The sequence below is a fragment of the Mesoplodon densirostris genome, chromosome 20 (genome assembly GCF_025265405.1).
Source record: "Mesoplodon densirostris isolate mMesDen1 chromosome 20, mMesDen1 primary haplotype, whole genome shotgun sequence".
Lineage (NCBI taxonomy): Eukaryota > Metazoa > Chordata > Mammalia > Artiodactyla > Ziphiidae > Mesoplodon > Mesoplodon densirostris.
The window spans coordinates 6,035,944-6,055,627 of record NC_082680.1 but is presented as its reverse complement, the minus strand read 5'-3'; the positions used below and the strand labels follow the sequence as shown (position 1 = coordinate 6,055,627).

At 43.0% G+C, this 19,684-nt stretch overlaps 1 protein-coding gene across 1 annotated transcript; it reads left to right on the top strand.

The window, feature by feature from the left end:
• The first annotated feature begins 11,747 nt into the window (after window positions 1-11,747).
• On the top strand, window positions 11,748-13,663 carry DEFB108B (defensin beta 108B). Its single transcript, XM_060086218.1, is given in 3 exon segments — window positions 11,748-11,758; window positions 13,503-13,530; window positions 13,532-13,663. Coding segments are annotated over 3 exon segments (171 nt in total).
• Window positions 13,664-19,684: the final 6,021 nt, after the last annotated feature.

Below are 19,684 nucleotides of genomic sequence, written 5' to 3'. Positions count from 1 at the left end.
GAGAATATGTTTTTCCCGAGTAAATTTGTACTTGAAAATGGCCTGCTCTGATGTGTGATGGGAAAGTCGAATTTTCAAGAAGTAAGCATAGTTTCCTTTGATTTTCAAATGCATGTACCACAATATTAAATGCAGCTTTCTGATCACATAATTATTTGTTCCATGTGGGGAAATGTCTTTCTTTTTCCTGTCTTTTTTATCAGGACATGGATGGTGCTGGTGGCTGCAGGATAACATGAGTGCACTTGATGCCACAGGACTTGACACCTCACTGTGATTAAACAGTAAATTTTATGCCATGCATGTTTTGCCACAGTAAAAATTGTGATTCTCAGAAAAAATAAGCATATGCAAAAATGTTTAGTTTTCTTTCAGATCATAATTATTCTTAAAAGTAAGTGCAGGTGTCCCTCTAGTTTTAAAATGCATGATAACAATAAATCACAATGTATAAACCTTCCTTAGAGACAGGGTAAGAAAAAAGGGGATAGATATCTTTCCTTGGCTACAAATGTCTTAACAGGGTCACAGGACCTGGAGTAGTATAACAGTAAGCAAGAAAAGGACCCTTCTCCCATGGACCCTTCCTCAGGCACCTTGGAACCCACACTGTGTCCACTGGGGTTTGTCCAGCACACATATTTCTGATGACCTACCAACAGGAAGTACCCAGCTGGATTTCAGGTTGATTTGCTGTATATTTGGTGTTCATCTTGTTCTTCAGGTAACAGGGCAGTGGTAAAAATAATGATGTGGCTATGGGCAAAGGATATGGATTCTTTAATTTCTTTTCAATTTATTGTTCAGTAGACTTTTTTAATGAGGTATTTTTTGGTTATAATATTAGATAAGTTTTATGTGTATGACAATATATTTCAACTCCTGTACCAGGCTGGATTTCAAGTTGTTTGATTTTATTTGGTGTTCAGCATATCCCCTAGAGAAATAGGACTCTAGAGAAAATATGTATAGATGTGGCTTTATGCAATGAGTCATGGATAATTTAATTTTTAATGTAATTATTTATTTTTCTACAGTATCATTGGGTTATGATATTACATGTTTTATATGTATAAAAATATATTTCAACCCCAGTATGCCATAAAACTGATCAGCACCAAAAACTTAGGTTTTTTCTTTGCCATCCTGTGGACCCATTTTACTCATTGGCCACCGCCCTGATCCTACCCTCTGAAACCCACTGGTCTGTTCTGTGAATATATGTGTTTGTTTTTGTGTCATTTGTTTTCCTCTTTCATCTTTTTTTACTTATTTGCTTTTTGTATTTGTGTTTAGTGCTCCACATATAAGTGAATTCATACGATATTTCTCTTTTCTAAATGTGTCTTCAAGACATTGATAAATACAAGGTGACATATAATGTTAACTGGTTAAAAAAACCTCATCAAGGTCTTGTGACCTTCGAGTAGTATAAAGTCAGCATGAAAGGGAAATTCCTTCCTCAGCCACCCACAAAGCTGCATCTTCTCAGGTGGAGAGTGTCCAGCACCCACCATTCTGAGCATTTACTGACAGAGAAGAGGTATCCAGCTGAGTTTCATGTTGTGTGATTTAAATTTGGTGTTCAGCTAGTCCCTCAAGGAAACAGGACAAGAATAAAATTACGGAGTGATGTGGCTTTAGGCAGTTGAGTATCGATTCTTTAATTTCTTTTTAATTTAATTAAAATTTTTTAAAACTTAGATATCATTCCATTATAATATTCGTAAGTTTTATGTGCACGGCAATACATTTCAGTTTCTGTGTACCATACACCTTCTCAGCACCAAAAATGCAGTATTCCTCTGTCACCATCTAGCTGCCCCATTTTGTCCATTTTGCCTCTGCCCGTGGCTTCTCCTCTGATTTCCACTACTTGGGTCTGTGTATCTTTGTATTTGTTATCATGTCAATTTTCTTCTTCCTTAAAGTTGTTTTTACTTATTTGCTTTTTGTTTGTTAGTTTTTTGTGTTCCACACATGAGTGAAATCACAAATTATTTCTTTCTCTTAACATGTCTTCAGACGTGGTCAGACTAAAGGTGACAGATGATGTTGATTGGTTAAGCAACCCTTAAAAAGGTCATGCAACCTTGGAGCAGTATCAGGTCAGCTAGGAAAGGAAATTCCCCCTTGACCCATCCTCAGCCCTCTTCAAAGCTGCATTCCTCCACCCACCTCCCTGACACTCTCCTGACAGAGAGGAGGAGCACAGCTGGACTTTAGGATAGTTTGCTTTAAATTTGTGTTCAGCATATCCCTCAGAACAAGAAGTCCATAGTGAAGATATGTAGTGATTTGGCCTGGCAATAGGGTAAGGTTGTCTTTTTTTAAATTAATTTATTTATTTTTGGCTGTGTTGGGTCTTTGTTGCTGCGTGCGGGCTTTCTCTAGCTGCGGTGAGCAGGGGTTACTCTTCGTTGTGGTGCGCGGGCTTCTCATTGCGGTGGCTTCTCTTGTTGTGGAGCACTGGCTCTAGGCGTGTGGGCTTCAGTAGTTGTGGCTCGCGGGCTTACTTGCTCCACAGCATGTGGGATCTTCCCAGGCCAGGGCTTGAACCGTGTCCCCTGCACTGGCAGGTGGGTTTGTAACCACTATGCCACCCGGGAAGTCCCAAGGTGTCTTTATTTTTATAATTTTATTTTTTAAATTGTGTTAACAGTGGGTGTCAATATTAGATGTTTCATTTGTACAGTATTACATTTCAAATTTTGTAAACCCTAACACAGGCTCACCACCGTCCTGCACCCCATCAACAAATGAGTCTTCAAACGCAGAACAAGTGGAAAGTCCTCAGATAGTTCTCAGACCCAGTAATCAACCCCACCCGCTCCAGTAACTTCGCAGCATACACCACACTCCTGAGAAGGAGGCACTGAATATCGTGTCCTGTGAACAGTGCAGACACACAGTCCTTTCACAAGACTAGATTATTCACACCTGCAACACAATTTCCTATATACGACTGGGTTTGTGTGTGTGTGACTGTGTGTGTTGAGTGTGTGTGTTTGCAGATGTGCAGCAGAGCTTACTGCAGTGCATCCAGAGATCTCAGCTTCTTCTTGTTCTTCTTCTTGGAAGTCCTTCCCTCTGGGACAAGGGATGTGGCCGATGTTTACTGGTCCCTGAGGTGGGGTGCCTCTGGTTCGATTGTTGAGCAGGCAGTTTTCCTGTTCAGGAAGTTTCATTTTCATCCCATCTCCATATTTCGACGGGTGAATCATGACAGCACGGGCAGGCAGGGTAGACTCGATCTTCCTGAGGTTGGATTCCGGCTGAGGCCGGTTGTGTTCTCAGCGGCGTCTCCACTGCTCTAAGGTGATTTCTTGAACATCTGTTTCCTCCAGGTGCTCCTCCGACCCAGGAGCTGATGCTGGCGCCTCTTCCAGGTTCCCCGTGGGCTGCATCCATGTCTGCGGGGTCAGCCCCAGGGATGTCGGTGCCCCTCCCGGTGACGGTCCCCCACCGTCTCCTTCCAATGAACTCTTCTGGACGTAAAAGAGGACATAGGCGCTTTGGCTCAGGGCAGAAGCCACGTCACAGGCGGTGACCTTGGTATCGTCCATTTTATACCACTGGCTGTTCCCAGCTTTGACGTAACAGAAGTAGGGTTGTCGGTGACAACTGCCCCTGGAGTGCACCAGCACCGCATAGAACACATAATCCAGTGGTCCTGCCTTCTGCTCCGACATGTATGGTTGCAAGTCGAAGCACCTGAGATACAGAACTTTTTATCCATTTTGTCACCTGTGAAATCTGAAGAACTGCTTCAGCACAAGGATCAGGACCTTGGGGTGCTGTGCAAAGTCAACCTCTTGGTGGTGGGCACCTTCTTGAGACAAACACTACAATGATGGGCATTTTCCCCGTCCAGCTTTTTGGGCTTCTCTAAGTCTCTCAAAGCGTGGTCCACACTCTGAGCTGCCATGATATCCAGGGTGCTGTCCAGATAAGGGTCAGAAGGGTCTATTTGTAGACTACCTAAAATATGTTTACTTGTCAGCACCATGCATAAACATGCTGAGAGAGGAAAACAGCGTTCGGGTAATGAGGATACATTTAGCTTAGCCCCTCCAAAAGAAATAAAAGGAAGACCGCTGGGATAAGTGGTGCATGTGTGCGTGTGTGTGTGTGTGTGTGTGTGTGTGTGTATAACTACCTTTAGGCATGCACATTTTCAAAGTACTAATATTCTTAATGTATTATGGTTTGTACTTAACAAAAAGATTTCTGCCATTTGGGACACCTCTTAAATGAAAAGCAAACTTTTGATCACTTTCTCAATTCCCTGAATATCCTTGGCAATCTTTCCCAACAGATTCCCTTGATGGTTTAGAATTCAGGAGGAAGTCGTTCATGAATGTATCCACCTTGCAATGGAGTGAATTAACAGTGTCATGTACATTAAGTTTTCCATTATGTGGAAGAACATTTTCTGTACAACGCTCACACTTTACGTAGACAGAATTCCCTTCTCAAATGCCAGTATTTACGGAGGGCCAAAAAATATTGAACAAAAAGATGATCATCCTGTGGTTTTGCTTCTACACTTGTGCTCTTCCTCTATTTTAACTCATCAATATAATGATCACGAGGGTAATTAGAAATACATTAGTCTACCTATGTTGGTCACTTAAACTGTGACAATGTAAATCCTTGTCAAACACTTGGGAATCTGTTTCCTAATCTCCATTTCCTTAAGTTGACTATTATTATTATTATTATTATTATTATTAACAGCCATCGTAGCATTAATATTATTAACATCATCATCACTATCATTATCATTATTTTTATTATTAAACTACTTATTATAGATGATCTTTTGCATAGTGCTGTATTCAAAAGTGTTTTGGATTTGCTGAAGATGATTCCTGAGGGTTCTCCCCACAGACACACACACAGCAGCCCTTTGACTACAGCTTTACTGCCGGTACCTGTGGGCTGGACGAGGCTCATGAAATCCTGCACATTCCCCTCAGGGAATGGTGAGCAGCCCAGGCTGGAAGGGAAGCTTCGAAGAGCATGTCCATGGGCCACCTGAGCCTACAGGACAACTGACGAGTCCTCTTGAGGGCCCAGAAACAGCTGTGTCTCCCAGGAAGTCGGGGGGGTATGCTTGCCCACCATAGCCACATTGTCAAGGTTACTCTGGGGGCCCAGGAACCACTCTTGCCCTCCTTGAGAGGCTGGAGATGGCATCCCTGCCCCCAGCATCTTCAGAATTTTCTTCTCAGATCAGGAACCCAGGAACCACCACTGCTGGAAACGGAGGTGCACAGAGGTCATCCTATCCCCCCCTGAGCCTCTAGAATGTTCTCAGTCCCCACGGGTGCCCAGGAAAGGCCGATGCCAACCTTGACGGCATGGAGAATGTGGTTCGCTCGCCCAAGCAACTGCAGAAAGTTTTCAGTCCACCTGGCGACTGGGAAACTGGTGCTGCCAGTCCCTTTTGCCCTTGCTGGCCAGGAAGCACACAGATGATGACCTTGGACAGTGTAGACGCAAATGGAGGGGCCTGGACTTCAAGGTGCCCAGAAAGAGAAGGACCGACAGCAGGCGAGGTCTGGGCAGTGCTGGGGGCTTCATGTCTGATGTCTGAACGCCGACTGTGGATGTGCATTCTTGTCTTCTTAGCCTGGAGAAGCTGAGAAAAGTTCTGGAGATGAATGAATGGTGGTGATGATTGCACAACCATGTAAATGTACTTGATGTCCCTGAACTGTATGACCATAAATGATTAAAATGGTAGGTTTAGGTACATTTTACCACGATGAAAAATCATAACTCCAAAGAGATGGACAGTAGAACACACATTGCTGTAAGGGGATGAGGAGATACAGATGGCAGAGTACAGAGAAGAAAGTGTAATCTGTTGTTTTCGGATGGAATGTCCGATAAATATCAATTAAATCTATCTGGTCTATTGTGTCATTTAAAGCTTTTGTTTCCTTATTAATTTTCTGTCTGGATGATCTATCCATTGGTGTAAGTGAGGTGTTAAAGTCCCCCACTATTTTTGTGTTACTGTCGATTTCCCCTTTTATAGCTTTAGCAGTTGCCTTATGTATTGAGGTGTTCCTATGTTGGGGGCATATATATTTATAACTGTTATATCTTCTTCTTAGATTGATCCCTTGATCACTATGTAGTGTCCTTCCTTGTCTCTTGCAATAGTCTTTATTTTAAAGTCTATTTTATCTGATATGAGTGTTGCTACTCCAGCTTTCTTTTGATTTTCATTTGCATGGAATATCTTTTTCCATCCCCTCACTTTCAGTCTGTATGTGTCCATAGATCTGAAGTGGGTCTCTTGTAGACAGCATATATACAGGTCTTGTTTTTGTATCTGTTCAGTGAACTTGTGACTTTTTGTTGGAGCATTTAATCCATTCATGTTTAAGGTAATTATTGGTATGTATGTTCCTATGACCATTTTCTTAATTGTTTTGGGTTTGTTTTTGTAGGCCCCTTTCTTCTCTTGTGTTTCCCACTTAGAGAAGGTCCTTTAGCATCAGTTGTAAAGATGGTTTGGTGGTGCTGAATTCTCTTAGCTTTTGCTTGTCTATAAAGCTTTTGATTTCTCCATCAAATCTGAATGAGATCCTTGCCGGCTAGAGTAGTCTTGGTTGTAGGTTCTTCCCTTTCATCACTTTAAGTATATCATGCCACTCCCTTCTGGACTGTAGAGTTTCTGCTGAGAAATCAGCTGTTAACCTTATGGGAGTTCCCTTGTATGTTATTTGTCGTTTTTCCCTTGTTGCTTTTAATAATTTTTCTTTGTCTTTAATTTTTGTCAGTTTGATTACTATGTGTCTCAGTGTGTTTCTCCTTGGGTTTATCCTGCTTGGGACTCTCTGTGCTTCCTGGACGTGGGTGGCTATTTCCTTTCCCATGTTAGGGAAGTTTTCGACTATAATCTTGTCAAATATTTTCTCGGGTCCTTTCTCTCTTTCTTCTCCTTCTGGGACCCCTATAATGTGAATGTTGGTGTGTTTAATGTTGTCCCAGAGTTCTCTAAGGCTGTCTTCATTTCTTTTTTTTTTTTTTTTTTGCAGTACGCAGGCCTCTCACTGTTGTGGCCTCTCCCGTTGCGGAGCACAGGCTCCGGACGTGCAGGCTCAGCGACCATGGCTCACGGGCCCAGCTGCTCCGTGGCATGTGGGATCCTCCTGGACCTGGGCACGAACCTGTGTCCCCTGCATCGGCAAGCGGACTCTCAACCACTGCACCACCAGGGAAGTCCCTGTCTTCATTTCTTTTCATTCTTTTTTCTTTATTCTGTTCCGTGGCAGTGAATTCCACCATTCTGTCTTCCAGGTCCCTTATCCGTTCTTCTGCCTCAGTTATTCTGCTATCGATCCCTTCTTGTATATTTTTCATTCCAGTTATTGTATTGTTCATCTGTCTGTTTGTTGTTTAATTCTTCTAGGTGTTTGTTCTTTAATTCTTCTAGGTCTTTGTTAATCATTTCTTGCATCTTCTCGATCTTTGCCTACATTATTTTTCCAAGGTCCAGGATCATCTTCACCATCATTATTCTGAATTCTTTTCCTGGAAGTTTGCCTGTCTCCACTTCATTTAGCTGTTTTTCTGGGGTTTAATCTTCTTCCTTCTTTTGGTACATAGACCTCTGCCTTTTCATCTTGTCTGTCTTTCTGTGAATGTGGTTTTCCTTCCACAGGCTGCAGGATTGTAGTTCTTCTTGCTTCTGCTGTCTGCCCTCTGGCAGTTGAGGCTATCTAAGAGGCTTGTGCAAGCTTCCTGATGGGGAGGGACTGGTGGTGGGTAGAGCTGGGTGTTGCTCTGGTGGGCAGAGCTCAGTAAAACTTTAATCTGCTTGTCTGCTGATGGGTGGGGCTGAGTTTGCTTCCTGTTGGTTGTTTGGCCTGAGGTGACCCAGCACTGGAGCCTACAGGCCCTTTGGTGGGGCTAATGGCGGACTCCCGGGAGGGCTCACGCCAAGGAGTCCTTCCCAGAACTTCTGCCTCCAGTGTCCTTGTCCCCCTGGTGAGCCACAGCCACCCCCTGCCTCTGCAGGAGACCCTCTAACACTAGCAGGTAGGTCTGGCTCAGTCTCCTATGGGGTCACTGCTCCTTCCCCTGGGTCCCGATGTGCACACTACTTTGTGTGTGCCCTCCAAGAGTGGAGTCTCTGTTTCCCCCAGTCCTGTCGAAGTCCTGCAATCAAATCCCTCTAGCCTTCAAAGTCTGACTCTCTGGGAATTCCTCCTCCCGTTGACGGACCCCCAGGTTGGGAAGCCTGATGTGGGGCTCACTTCAGTGAACCTTCACTCCAGTGGGTGGACTTCTGTGGTGTAAGTGTTCTCCAGTTTGTGAGTCACCCACCCAGCAGTTATGGGATTTGATTTTACTGTGATTGTGCCCCTCCTACCGTCTCATTGTGGCTTCTCCTTTGTCTTTGGATGTGGGGTATCATTTTTGGTGAGTTCCAGTGTCTTCCTGTTGATGATTGTTCAGCAGGTAGTTGTGATTCCGGTGCTCTTGCACGAGGGAGTGAGAGCACGTCCTTCTACTCTGCCATCTTGAACTAATCCTCTATACATTTTTTCTAAGTCCACTAGGGGGCAATACTGCTCTTGGCTTTCTAGAAAGTGTCACCACCTGTCCCTGCAGGTATTTTCCATCTCAGCTCAGAACCAGAAAGTCAACACTGCCAAAAATTGAGGTGCAGTTAGGGCATTCCAGGACCACCTGTGCCTCTGGAAACATTCTCAGTCCCCTCATTGGCCCCAGAAATTCTGTTACTAAACTGGATGGCACAGAGGTGCCGACATGCCTGTCCACCACCCGCGGATTTGTCTAAGTGCTGCAAGAAGCCCTCCTGTTCTATAAATCGACCACAAAATCATCCATAATAAGAAAAAAAGATGAATAGTGTTACTAATAAATACTAATAAAATAATGGTGAATGTTACTAATAAAATACTAATAAATAATGACTAACAATGACAACAAAAATTGAGGGCCATCATAAAGATAATAATAATACCACCACTATTCATGAGAATAAAAATAAACCTTAAGGTAATGGGAGATTAGAGTACAGACTCTCCTGTATGACTGACCAGGTACTAATTTCTGGCCTCATGGGATATTTTGGCTTCAGAGTCCAAGGTCTGCACAAAGAGAAAAGAAAGTAAGGCAGAATGTAGCAGGAAAAGAAAATACAAAAACAAGGACGAGGAGGACACAGGTGACCTTGGGAAGTCTGGCACAAACCCCGGAGGACAAATCTCACAGGGATGTCCTAAGGGACAGAGACAGAGGAACTTTGGTCCTGAGCCTGCCCACCCCTCCACACCCACTGATTTCAGAAGTTCTACCCCGGGAACTGCAGGTGAGGAATGCAGGACCACAGACCCACAGCCGGAGCGCAAGCCCCAGCTATGCCCACAGGAAGCCCCAGCCTCGCCTCAGCCCTCACACCTGCATGCCCTCTGCCAGCGCTTCCTCCAGAACCCTGGGGTCCAGGCAGCTGGCTGCCGTGTATCTCAGAGGCGGGGTACAGGAAGGTGTCAGTGACAGCCGTTTCTGGACCAGCAGGGGGCGGCATAGGCCAACGAGTGGTTCTAGAACTCTCCTAGCAGCTCGCTTGCTCAGGCTGAGGGTCACCACCCGCCGCATCTCTCAGTGCAGCACCATTTCCAGGTAAGCACTGTTACCATTTACTTAGGCACTCAGGTTAAACTTACTGGATTACTCACACGTGCCCACTTTCATTATAAACGTCATCATGGCCCTATACTTTGTCTCTCAAACATTCTCCAGCCTCTCTCTCTGTACACTCACATTGCTTTAGCCTGGAGCCTCATCTAGGGTCTATTCCTGCAACAGCCTTCTTCCAAATAGATTGCTCTGTCAATTTAGTTACTCGTCCTGGCCAATTCCGGAGTTGTTTTTATAAACTTGGAATCTAATCTTGCACAGATTAAGGTGTGCGCTTCACCTTTCTGTGCTGCACAAGGCAGGTGCGCGTGCGCACACACACAAAATGTTGTCGTCAGTCATAAAAGCCAAGCATGAGTTTTATTCTAAGACAAGAACACTTAGGATACTCTAATATAAGAGCCAGAAAGAAGCTGAGAGGTGATCTAAGTTGATATTTTCCACTGAGTATTCCAGAATCCATTTCAGAATTGGTTCCTGGGAAATTCATTAAAAATGCAGACTTCTAGGCATTAGAAGGCGTACCTAGCCTTGTAGGCACCCTACCAAACTAACATTGCCTGGAGTGGGTCGACGTGTCTGCATTTTGAAGCAACTTTCCCAGTTGTTTTTATGCATAATGATTGAGAGTCTCTTGATTGCGACCCAACAGATCTAGGTCTGTACGGGCGCTATTGAGATTCAAGGGGGATGGCCCTCCTGCCGATGTCTGGACCTCTGGTGAGAAGCAGGCCTAGAGACTTGGAACTTAGACCCAGACCCCCTGCCTTCATGTTCAGAGGCATCTGACTGCCCTGCCAGTGTTGTATGCACTTGATGTGCTTTTGAGAGTAAACGACCACAGGATTCAACTTCCTCCTCAGCCCTGAGAGGCAAAGTCTGGTCTTAACAACAGGGAGCTCACACCTTATTAGGAGGTAAGCGTCTGTTAAGCAAACCAACATACGTGTGGTCAGTATATCCTGAGCACAGCACCGTGGGCTTTCGGACCCGGAGTGAGTGGGGCGACTGATCACAAGGACGGCTAGCAAAGCCCGGGACGTACTCACTAACAGTGTCTAGTCACCGACTGAACCAGCTGCTTTCTGTACACAGCCTGACTCCTTGTAACTGAATATAGATAACTCTTCGCACAGACACTTTACCTGGAGCCAAAGTGTTTGTAGCTTATGTTCCCATTTAACAGGGTTTTCTGGTCCAAACTGTGCGCCCACATCTCCCTAATGAACTGAGTGTCCAACAAAACAAGGATTCTCAGTCTTCTTGCAAAGGCCATCCTGTGCGCGTAGAACACTTCTGTCCCCAAGCACCCTAATGAGGTACAGGAGGGCACTTGATATCCGGCCAAAGACATTCCACTGGTGCCAGGGGGCCGCAGACGGAAGTTTTCTCTGCCTCTTGGAAATGAAGCCAAGCTTTCTCCTCTCTCCAGCCACGAGGACTGCTGTTCCCCCGCTTACCATTCTCTTCTTTATGGGCCAAGTCCCACCAGGTAACAAAACAAGCTCTGCTGAAGCTTTGGTAAGAGTAGGGTGCCCGAGGCCTTACAGGGGTCCAGTGTTCACAGCAACATCCGCTTCACCTCTGCCCTGAGCAGGGGTCTCGTGGGAAACCTGGGAAGTCCTGCAGTCACCTGACTCAGTAGTTCTCCACAGCAGCTCTCAGTTAGATGACATGAAGTCAAGGGCGTTTCAAGTGCTTGAAACCCTCTTTGTTCCAGCACTGAAGATGAATTATTCAGGCAAATTTACTAGCAGTTTCTAGATCTAGGTAACAAAAACATGAGGCATTATTCTACTAAATCTTGGTCTCCAAAAGTCCTCTACTTTCAGCAAAAATTAGTGTCCTAAGATGCTGATATAAGAGCTATGCCAATGTTATAGGGACTGGTGGGGGGGGGTCTCCTTGAAAGGCTTGCCATGAGTCCGAGAGACCTCCACCCCGCTGCCCCGCCCAGCCTTGATGGTGCCCCTGAAGGCTCCATGCCAACCTCGGGCTATCCTCTTCCTCTTCAACTTCTGTTCTCCTAAAGTAGAACTTTACACACAGGGGTCAAGATGGCACTGCAGTGAGTGCACCCCCTGCACTCTGCATGCGAACGTGGGTCACAGGTACAGGCACAGACGTATATCTCCGGGACATGTAGCTCTAAGGAGGGATCAGCGACTTACTGCTCTACATCAAGAGGACTGTCTTACCTTTTCCTGAGAATTCAGGGTCTCAAGGGTTGGGAAGGAATAGGAGAGTAGACAGATGAGTGAATGGGGACAGTCCTCATACAAGGAGCTGCAGTCTACTTAATCCCAGCCCTGTGATTCCTCTCAAATTCCTTGCGGAGTGTGAGGTAGTGGATATATTTCACTATATTCTGCATTCACACACACTGAATATTACTATTCTGGTTACAGGTAAAAACGCAGATGAAAACCTTGAATAGACAGCCTCAAACACTTAGGACTAATGTGATCCCATGATTTTCCTTCCAAAGCCTGCTCTGACCACCAGATCCTTCAAGGCTTAGTGCCTTAACCTTTCAACCCCTGCGATCCTTCTTTTTTCTTTCTTTCAGCCACACTTTATTTCCCTCTGGCTCTCACTTATGAAACCTCTCCCTCACCTTGTGCCAATACTCTCTTTTGAGGGCTAGTTGACTCTTCCCTGGACTATCCAGCAACCGAGGTTACCGGCCTATGATTTCTTGGAAGTGGAAGGCCATCGTATCTTTTTTTCTTTGTATGCCTGCTTCCCAGTAAGGGCCTCACATTCAGTGGATGCTTAACAAATATCCATTAATGATTGCTTTGTGAACAGTAAAGAGTTAAATTCAATTTAATGCATTTGACTTTCAGCTGAATTCAATGGACTTTTGTTGAATGTCTATGAATGCCCTATACTGATTTGAAGCTATTCAAGAATTGGCTTTTATGTTCCAGAATAGGAAAATCTAGAAGTGTGGGTTTTGAGACCTCTCTTAATGTCGGCAAAGAGCTTAAGAAGTTGTCAGGGGAAAGGTGCACTTTGTGACATACAGGGACGGCTCAGAATCAAGTCACTTTTGAAACTGAGCCCCTCAATGTGTATGACCCCACCCCCGAACACTAATATATTAGGACGTAAGTCAAATACTATTCAATGCTTTTAACAAGGATGTTTGTTTAGCCTTTAAGAATCTTAATGTATGCAGTGATTCCTGCAGCAGATTGCAACCTCAAAGACCAGAGCCAGGGAGAGAGGCAGTGAGTGCAGCTTCAGGATGCAAGAAGTACTGACATGGGCACTGTTTGCATATTACATATGTAGGAATATTGTTCCCTTCCCCCAGAAAAATCTCCTCTCTAATAATTTCCTTGATGTATATTATCTTTTGGATCTGTATTTCAGTTCCACTTTTGAAAGACACACACATATACACACACACATATAGAAAGAGAGATATCTCTAAAAAGTTTCTTCTACTCTAGGAAAACCAGCAGTAAAAGACTAATATTAAATAAAAACTGACCTCTGTCATCGGTGTTAGGAGATAATAAGGATCGAGAAAGACCCAGAAGAGCTGGGGCGTGTGTGCCCTGGCATGGGGGCAGGGCTGCCCACGGCTAGCCTTTCGTTACTTAGATGCACTCAATATTGTCAGATTTTACAGCAATGCCCCAAATCCAAATTTTTGTGTGAAAGCAGATTTTTAAGAAATCAAATAACAATGAAAAATCCACACAAGACTGTTTCCAGATACTCCCTCCTCCCATGTAATTCAATAAAAATTCAGGGACACCAGGAAATAGCTACCACAACTCTCTTCTCTGTGCAGGCAGGGCCGGTTTCAAGGAAGTCTGTGAGCATTCCAAACGGCTCCTGCCAGGAATTCTGCATCGACTCAGAAATCCAGGCTGGGAGATGTTTGGACGGCCGACCATGCTGTCTGCCCATGGTGCATGTACCTGAAGTCGACCCTACTACACCCAAGGAGCACTGACGTCCTTCTTAAGCTTTTTGTTTGTTTGGATGTTTTATTCTCACTCTCTCGTTCGCTTTTGCTCTCGCCTCTCTTTCTGTCTTTGTTCTCACAGGGATTCTTAGTGAGTTCTCAATAAATAAAAAAAACAAAACTTGTGGGCCTCCCTGGTGGCGCAGTGGTTGAGAGTCCGCCTGCCGATGCAGGGGATACGGGTTCGTGCCCCGGTCTGGGAGGATCCCATATGCCGCGGAGCGGCTGGGCCCGTGAGCCATGGCCGCTGAGCCTGCGCGTCCGGAGCCTGTGCTCCGCAACGGGAGAGGCCACAACAGTGAGAGGCCCGCGTACAGCAAAAAAAAAAAACAAAAAAACAAAACTTGCAAACACAAAACCTATTTTAAGAATTCGTACGATGTATTTTCACTTGGTCGTGGTTTGGTCTCCATCTTTCTATATGGCCTGGATGAGCTCCAGGTTGGGTGGGGGCACTTTTTTCTTACCTACGGTTTTTGCCTGGCCCAGCAGCCCTCCACCCTTCATCTGGGGACACTACTCGCCTTCCCCACTTGGAAAATGCACAACTTCATTCCATGCAGCCTTGTGGGGTCTCCCTCCCTATCAAAAGGGCAGATCACAGGAAACCTGAATAATCGGATTTCCCAGACTTCGCCAGCAAGCTGAATGTGCACAGAGCAACACCCCGATAAAAGACAATTTCTTCTCACACCCTTTTCAAAGACAGTCCTCCGGGTTCCCTCTTTTCCACATTCTCACCAACACTTCTTCTCTTTTATCTTTTGACAATAGCCATCCTAACAGGTGTGGGATGGTATCTCACTGTGGTTTTGACTTGCATTTCCCTGATAAATAGTAATGTTGAGCAATTTTTCACATACCTGTTAGCCTTTTGTATGACTTCTTTGGAAAAATGTCTATTCTGGTCCTTTGCCCGACTTTTTAATATACATATTTATCACAAAATGGTTACCACAATAAGGTTATCTAACACTTCCATCACCTCAGATAGTTAGAATTTGTGTGTGTGTGATGCAAACTTTTAAGATCTACTCTCTTCTCAACTTTCAGTTACACAAGAAATTACTTACCGTTAACTATATATACCAGGCTGTGTATTAGATCTCCAGAACTTATTTATCTTACAGCTGGAAGCTTGTACCTTTTGACCACCTTCACCCACTCACCCCAACCTCACTCCCTGCAACCACCCATCTACCTGCGGTCTCTATGAGTTTGGATTTTTTTTAGATTCCACATATAAAGGAGATCATATGGTATTTGTCTTTCTCTGTCTGACTTACTTCAGTTAGCATACGTTCTCAAAGTTTGTCCATGTTGCTGCAAATGATAGGATTTCCTTCTTTTCATGACTGAACAATATTCCATTCTGTGTGTATGTATATGCCCAATGCATGTTTCCCAACACCATTTATTAAAGAGACTATCATTTCCCCATTGAGGAGTCATGACTCCCTTGTCAAATGTTAGTTGACCATATATAGATGCGGGTTTATTTCTAGGCTCTTGATTCTATTCTATCGGTCTACGTGTTTGTTTTGTGCCAATAACATGCTGTTTTGATTAATATAGCTTTGTAATACAGTTTGAAATTAGGAAGTTGTGATGCTCCAGCTTTGTTCTTCTAGCTGATGGCTTTGGCTATTCAGGTTCTGCTGTGGTTCTATATGAACTTTAGAATTTGTTTTTTCTTTTTCTGTGAAAAATGCCATTGGAATTTTGACGAGAATTGTTGTAGATTGCTTTCAGTGGCATAGATATTTTAACAATATTAATTATAATATTATAATTATTATTAATTATCTTTTCATTTATTTGTGTCTTCTTCAATTTCTTTCATTATTGTCTTATATTTTCAGTGTACAGGTGTTTCAATTCTTTGGTTAAATTTACTCATAAGTCTTTTATTGTTTTTGATGTTATCACAAATAAAATTGTTTTCTTAATTTTTCAGATAGTTCATTTTTAACATATAGAAATGCAACTAAGTTTTGTATGTTGATTTTGTATCCTGAAACTTTACTTAATTCATTTATTAGTTCTAACAGTTATTCATGGAGTCTTTTAGGGTTTTCTATATATAAGGTTATTTCATCTGCAAAGACTATTTTAAAAATAAAACTACCATATGATACAATAATTCTGCTTCTGGAGTTTATTTTAAGGAAACAGAAACACTAACTCAAAAATATATTTGCACCCCCATGTTCATTGCAGCATTATTCACAATAATCAAGACATGGAAAAAATCTTTGTCCACTGATAGATGAATGAATAAGGAAAATGTGATACACATTACATATATGATGAAATATTATTCAGCCATAAAAAAGAATGAAATCCTGCCATTTGTGGCAACATGGATGGACCTTGACGGCATTATGCTACGTGCAATAAGGTAAATACTGTATGATCTCATTTATATGTGGAATCCGAAAGAAAAAACAAACCAAAAAAAACAACAAACTCATAGATACAGAGAACAGACTGGTTGTCACTAGAGTCAGGGGGTTGGGGGTGGGTAAAAAGGGTGAAACAGTCAAAATGTACAAACGTCCAGTTATAAAATAAATAAGTCCTAGGGACATAACGTACAGCATGGGTGACTATAGCTAATAATACTGTACTGCATGCTTGATAAGAGAGTAGATAAGTTGATAAGAGAGTAGATCTTAAAGTTCTCATCACAAGGAAAAGTCTGTAGCCATGCATTGTGATGGATGTTAATTAGACTTATTGTGGTGATCACTTCCCAATATATACATATATTGAATCATTATGTTGTATACCTGAAATATAATGTTGTATGTCAATTATATCTCAATAAAAAATCATTTCTTTTTCAGTAATCAATAAAATAAGAGGACACAAATTCAGTAAGTATATAGAAGACCTGGACAATACTAACAAACTTAATCTAATTAATATTGTTTAAAAACTTCCCACAACAACAGAAGAATAAACATTCTTTCTAAGTGTGCACTTAGAAATATAAACAATATTCTGGGCCACAAAACAAGTCTTGATAAACATAAAATTATCCAAATCATATAAAATATGCTCTGTGACCTTAATAGAATTAAACCAGAAATCAACACTCAGTACTTAGATAATTCCCATGTATTTGGAAATTAAACAACACGCTTCTGGATAAAAATGAATAAGCATTTGAATTGAGTAAAAATAAAAATACAACATAACAAAATGTGTGGAATAAAGCTCCAGTAGCATTTTGAAATAAATGTATAGTATCCAAATGCTTATATCATCAAAGAAGAGCAAATTAAATCTAAAACAAGAAAAGCAGGAGATTAATGTAAATAATAAAAGAAATTAAACAGAAAATCGATAGAGAACAAAAAAGAAATAAAAAATGGTTCTTTGAAAAGATGAATAAAGTCTATAAATGTCTTACCATTCTGATCTGAGAGAGATAGACAAAAAGAACACAGATTACCAATGCCAGCCATGAAAGAAAGGACATCAGATCCCACAGATATAAGATGAATAACCCGGCATTATTAGGCATAACCGTATGTCCATAAATCCAACAAGATCAATGAAAATAGGCAAATTCTTTTAAAGAAACAAACTACCAAAGCTCACTTAAGAAGAAATAAATAAGAAAGAAGAAAAGACAAACTATAGGGACAGAAAGATAAGACATTGTCAGGGGCTAGGAACAGAAGACGTTGACCACAAAAGGATGTGAGGGGAATTTTGTAGGTAATAGAACCGTTCTATGTATTGATTGTGGTGTTGGTTATACAACTATATGGATTTTTTAAATCTCATAGAATTGAGCTCATTTTTAAGGAATAAAATTCAGATGTCTGTTGTGTAAGACATCTCAATAAATCTGACTTAAAAGACAACACAAATATCAATTCTGTTCCTGTCTTCTGCTTTTATTGCTCCCTTTATCTGACTTCTAATAGCTTGTGTCTTCTTTTCATTAAGCTTGAATGTCAGGATAGAGTTCACTTACAAGAACCTGCTATATTTCTCCACCCAGAACACGGCCTTCCAGAGTAACCACAGCTTCCACCCCCATACCTTTCCTGTACCTTTGAGGCCTGGCACCACTACAGGGACAGGTAAAAATCTGGAGGAGGTCCAGTCATGCAGAAAAGCCTACATCACCCTCTCTTATAGTTCAAGGTATAAAACAGTGGGCACTGATCCTGGGTGATGGAAAAAAGTCCCCTCTGGCTCTGCTTCTGATGCATTCATATAACCCCAACTGTTTCCTGGGTTCATTCAATGTCAGCTACCACCTGATGACCCTACAGCCAAACCTTAGCCCTAAGGATTGGTCCAAATGGCTAGAAGAAAAACAAGCCCTGCATGAGGATACAGATGCTATAAGCCAGAGTTCTCAACTGGAGATGCTTTTACCCCCGGCACATAATTGGCAATGTCTAGAGATACTTTCAGTTGTGACAACCAGAAAGATGCTACTGGCACCTAGTGGATAGAGACCAAGGATGTTACTAAACATCCTACAATGACAGAAATGACCTTCAAGACAAAGAATTATCCGACCCAAAATGTCAGTAGTGCTGAGGTTGAAAAAACTCTGCTACAATGGTAAGAACCAAAACCCAGAAGAGAATAAATATCTTATCTCAAGAGCATGTTGTAGCCTTCCTAGGAAAGCCCTCAATAGGTGTGAGGCATCCACCCACTCCCATAACTATCCTTCAGAATGGTGTGCATTTAATTCATGGACATGCAGCATGTGAAAGTAATTCTCAGACACTCCAGCATAATTGGTGATATTTTTCATTCTTACATATTGTTTCTCTCCCGCTTTTGCTTCTCCATCTTTTTCAGTGTCTAACCACCTTCTGGCCCAATTAGCATCAGATCCCATTGCCTGAACGAATCTGACTTAATTCATCCCCAGTTCCATATTGCTCTTTGTATTTTGCCCTAGAACATTGTTTTCCTAGACGACTTAAAATCTGTCAAGGAGGGACTTCCCTGGTGGGGAAGTGGGTAAGACTCCCGCAGTGGGTAAGATTCTGCGTTCCCAATGCAGGGGGCCAGGGTTCGATCCCTGGTCAGGGAACTAGAACCCACATGCATGCCACAACTAAGAGTTTGCATGCCACAACTAAGGAGCCTGCGTGCCACAGCTAAGGAGCCTGGCTGCTACAACTAAGGAGCCCGCCTGTCGCAACTAAGGCGCTCTGGAGCCGCAACTAAGGAGCCCACCTGCCACAACTAACAACGAGTGCAACCAAATAAATAAATAAATATTTTAAAAGTAGGAATCTAAACTATGTATACTTTAAAAAAAATCTGTCAAGGAAATTACAAATGTGTTTACAACATAATCACTTGAAACATCTGCACATCAAAGAAAATCTGACTGCTCAACCTTTATAACATTGCACCCACTGTGGCGTCACTTCCCCCAATGTCTCTCTGTTCTAATTTCCTTGATACGATGCTCTTCAGTGATGCTGGGACCAGGACTGTGCAAATCACATTTCCCAGACTCCTTTGCCAATTGGCTTCAAATGACAGGCACTACAGGGGGATGTAGAGCTTGGAGAAGGGGGAGGGACTTCCTTCCTCATTTTTGTTCCTGTCACTGCTGCTACAGCAATGACAGGTTGCATCCTGGAGAAACGGTCGGCCCCAGGGTCCACCTTCTCATGGCACTCCAGGACCAATTTCATCATGTCCTCAAAGGGATGCCAGCAACAGCTAGCTGATGCTCCTTCCTCATAGATCTGAGGGCTGACCCTGAAAGGTCTCCCCTTAGAGCTGCAGAGGCACCAGGCACAGCTGCACAGCTGCACAGCATGCGCCTCCTCCGAGGCCTGACGGTCACAGGACTCCTTCCCAGGCTCCTGGTTGCTTCCATTTTGCTGTCCCACTGAGTGGTGTTACCTACTTCCTGCAGTTATTTCTGGGTTCCCTCAGCATTCTCTTTGAACAAATCCTGACATAAATCCCCTTTGTCCAAAATACTAGTAATTCTAATTTACTGGA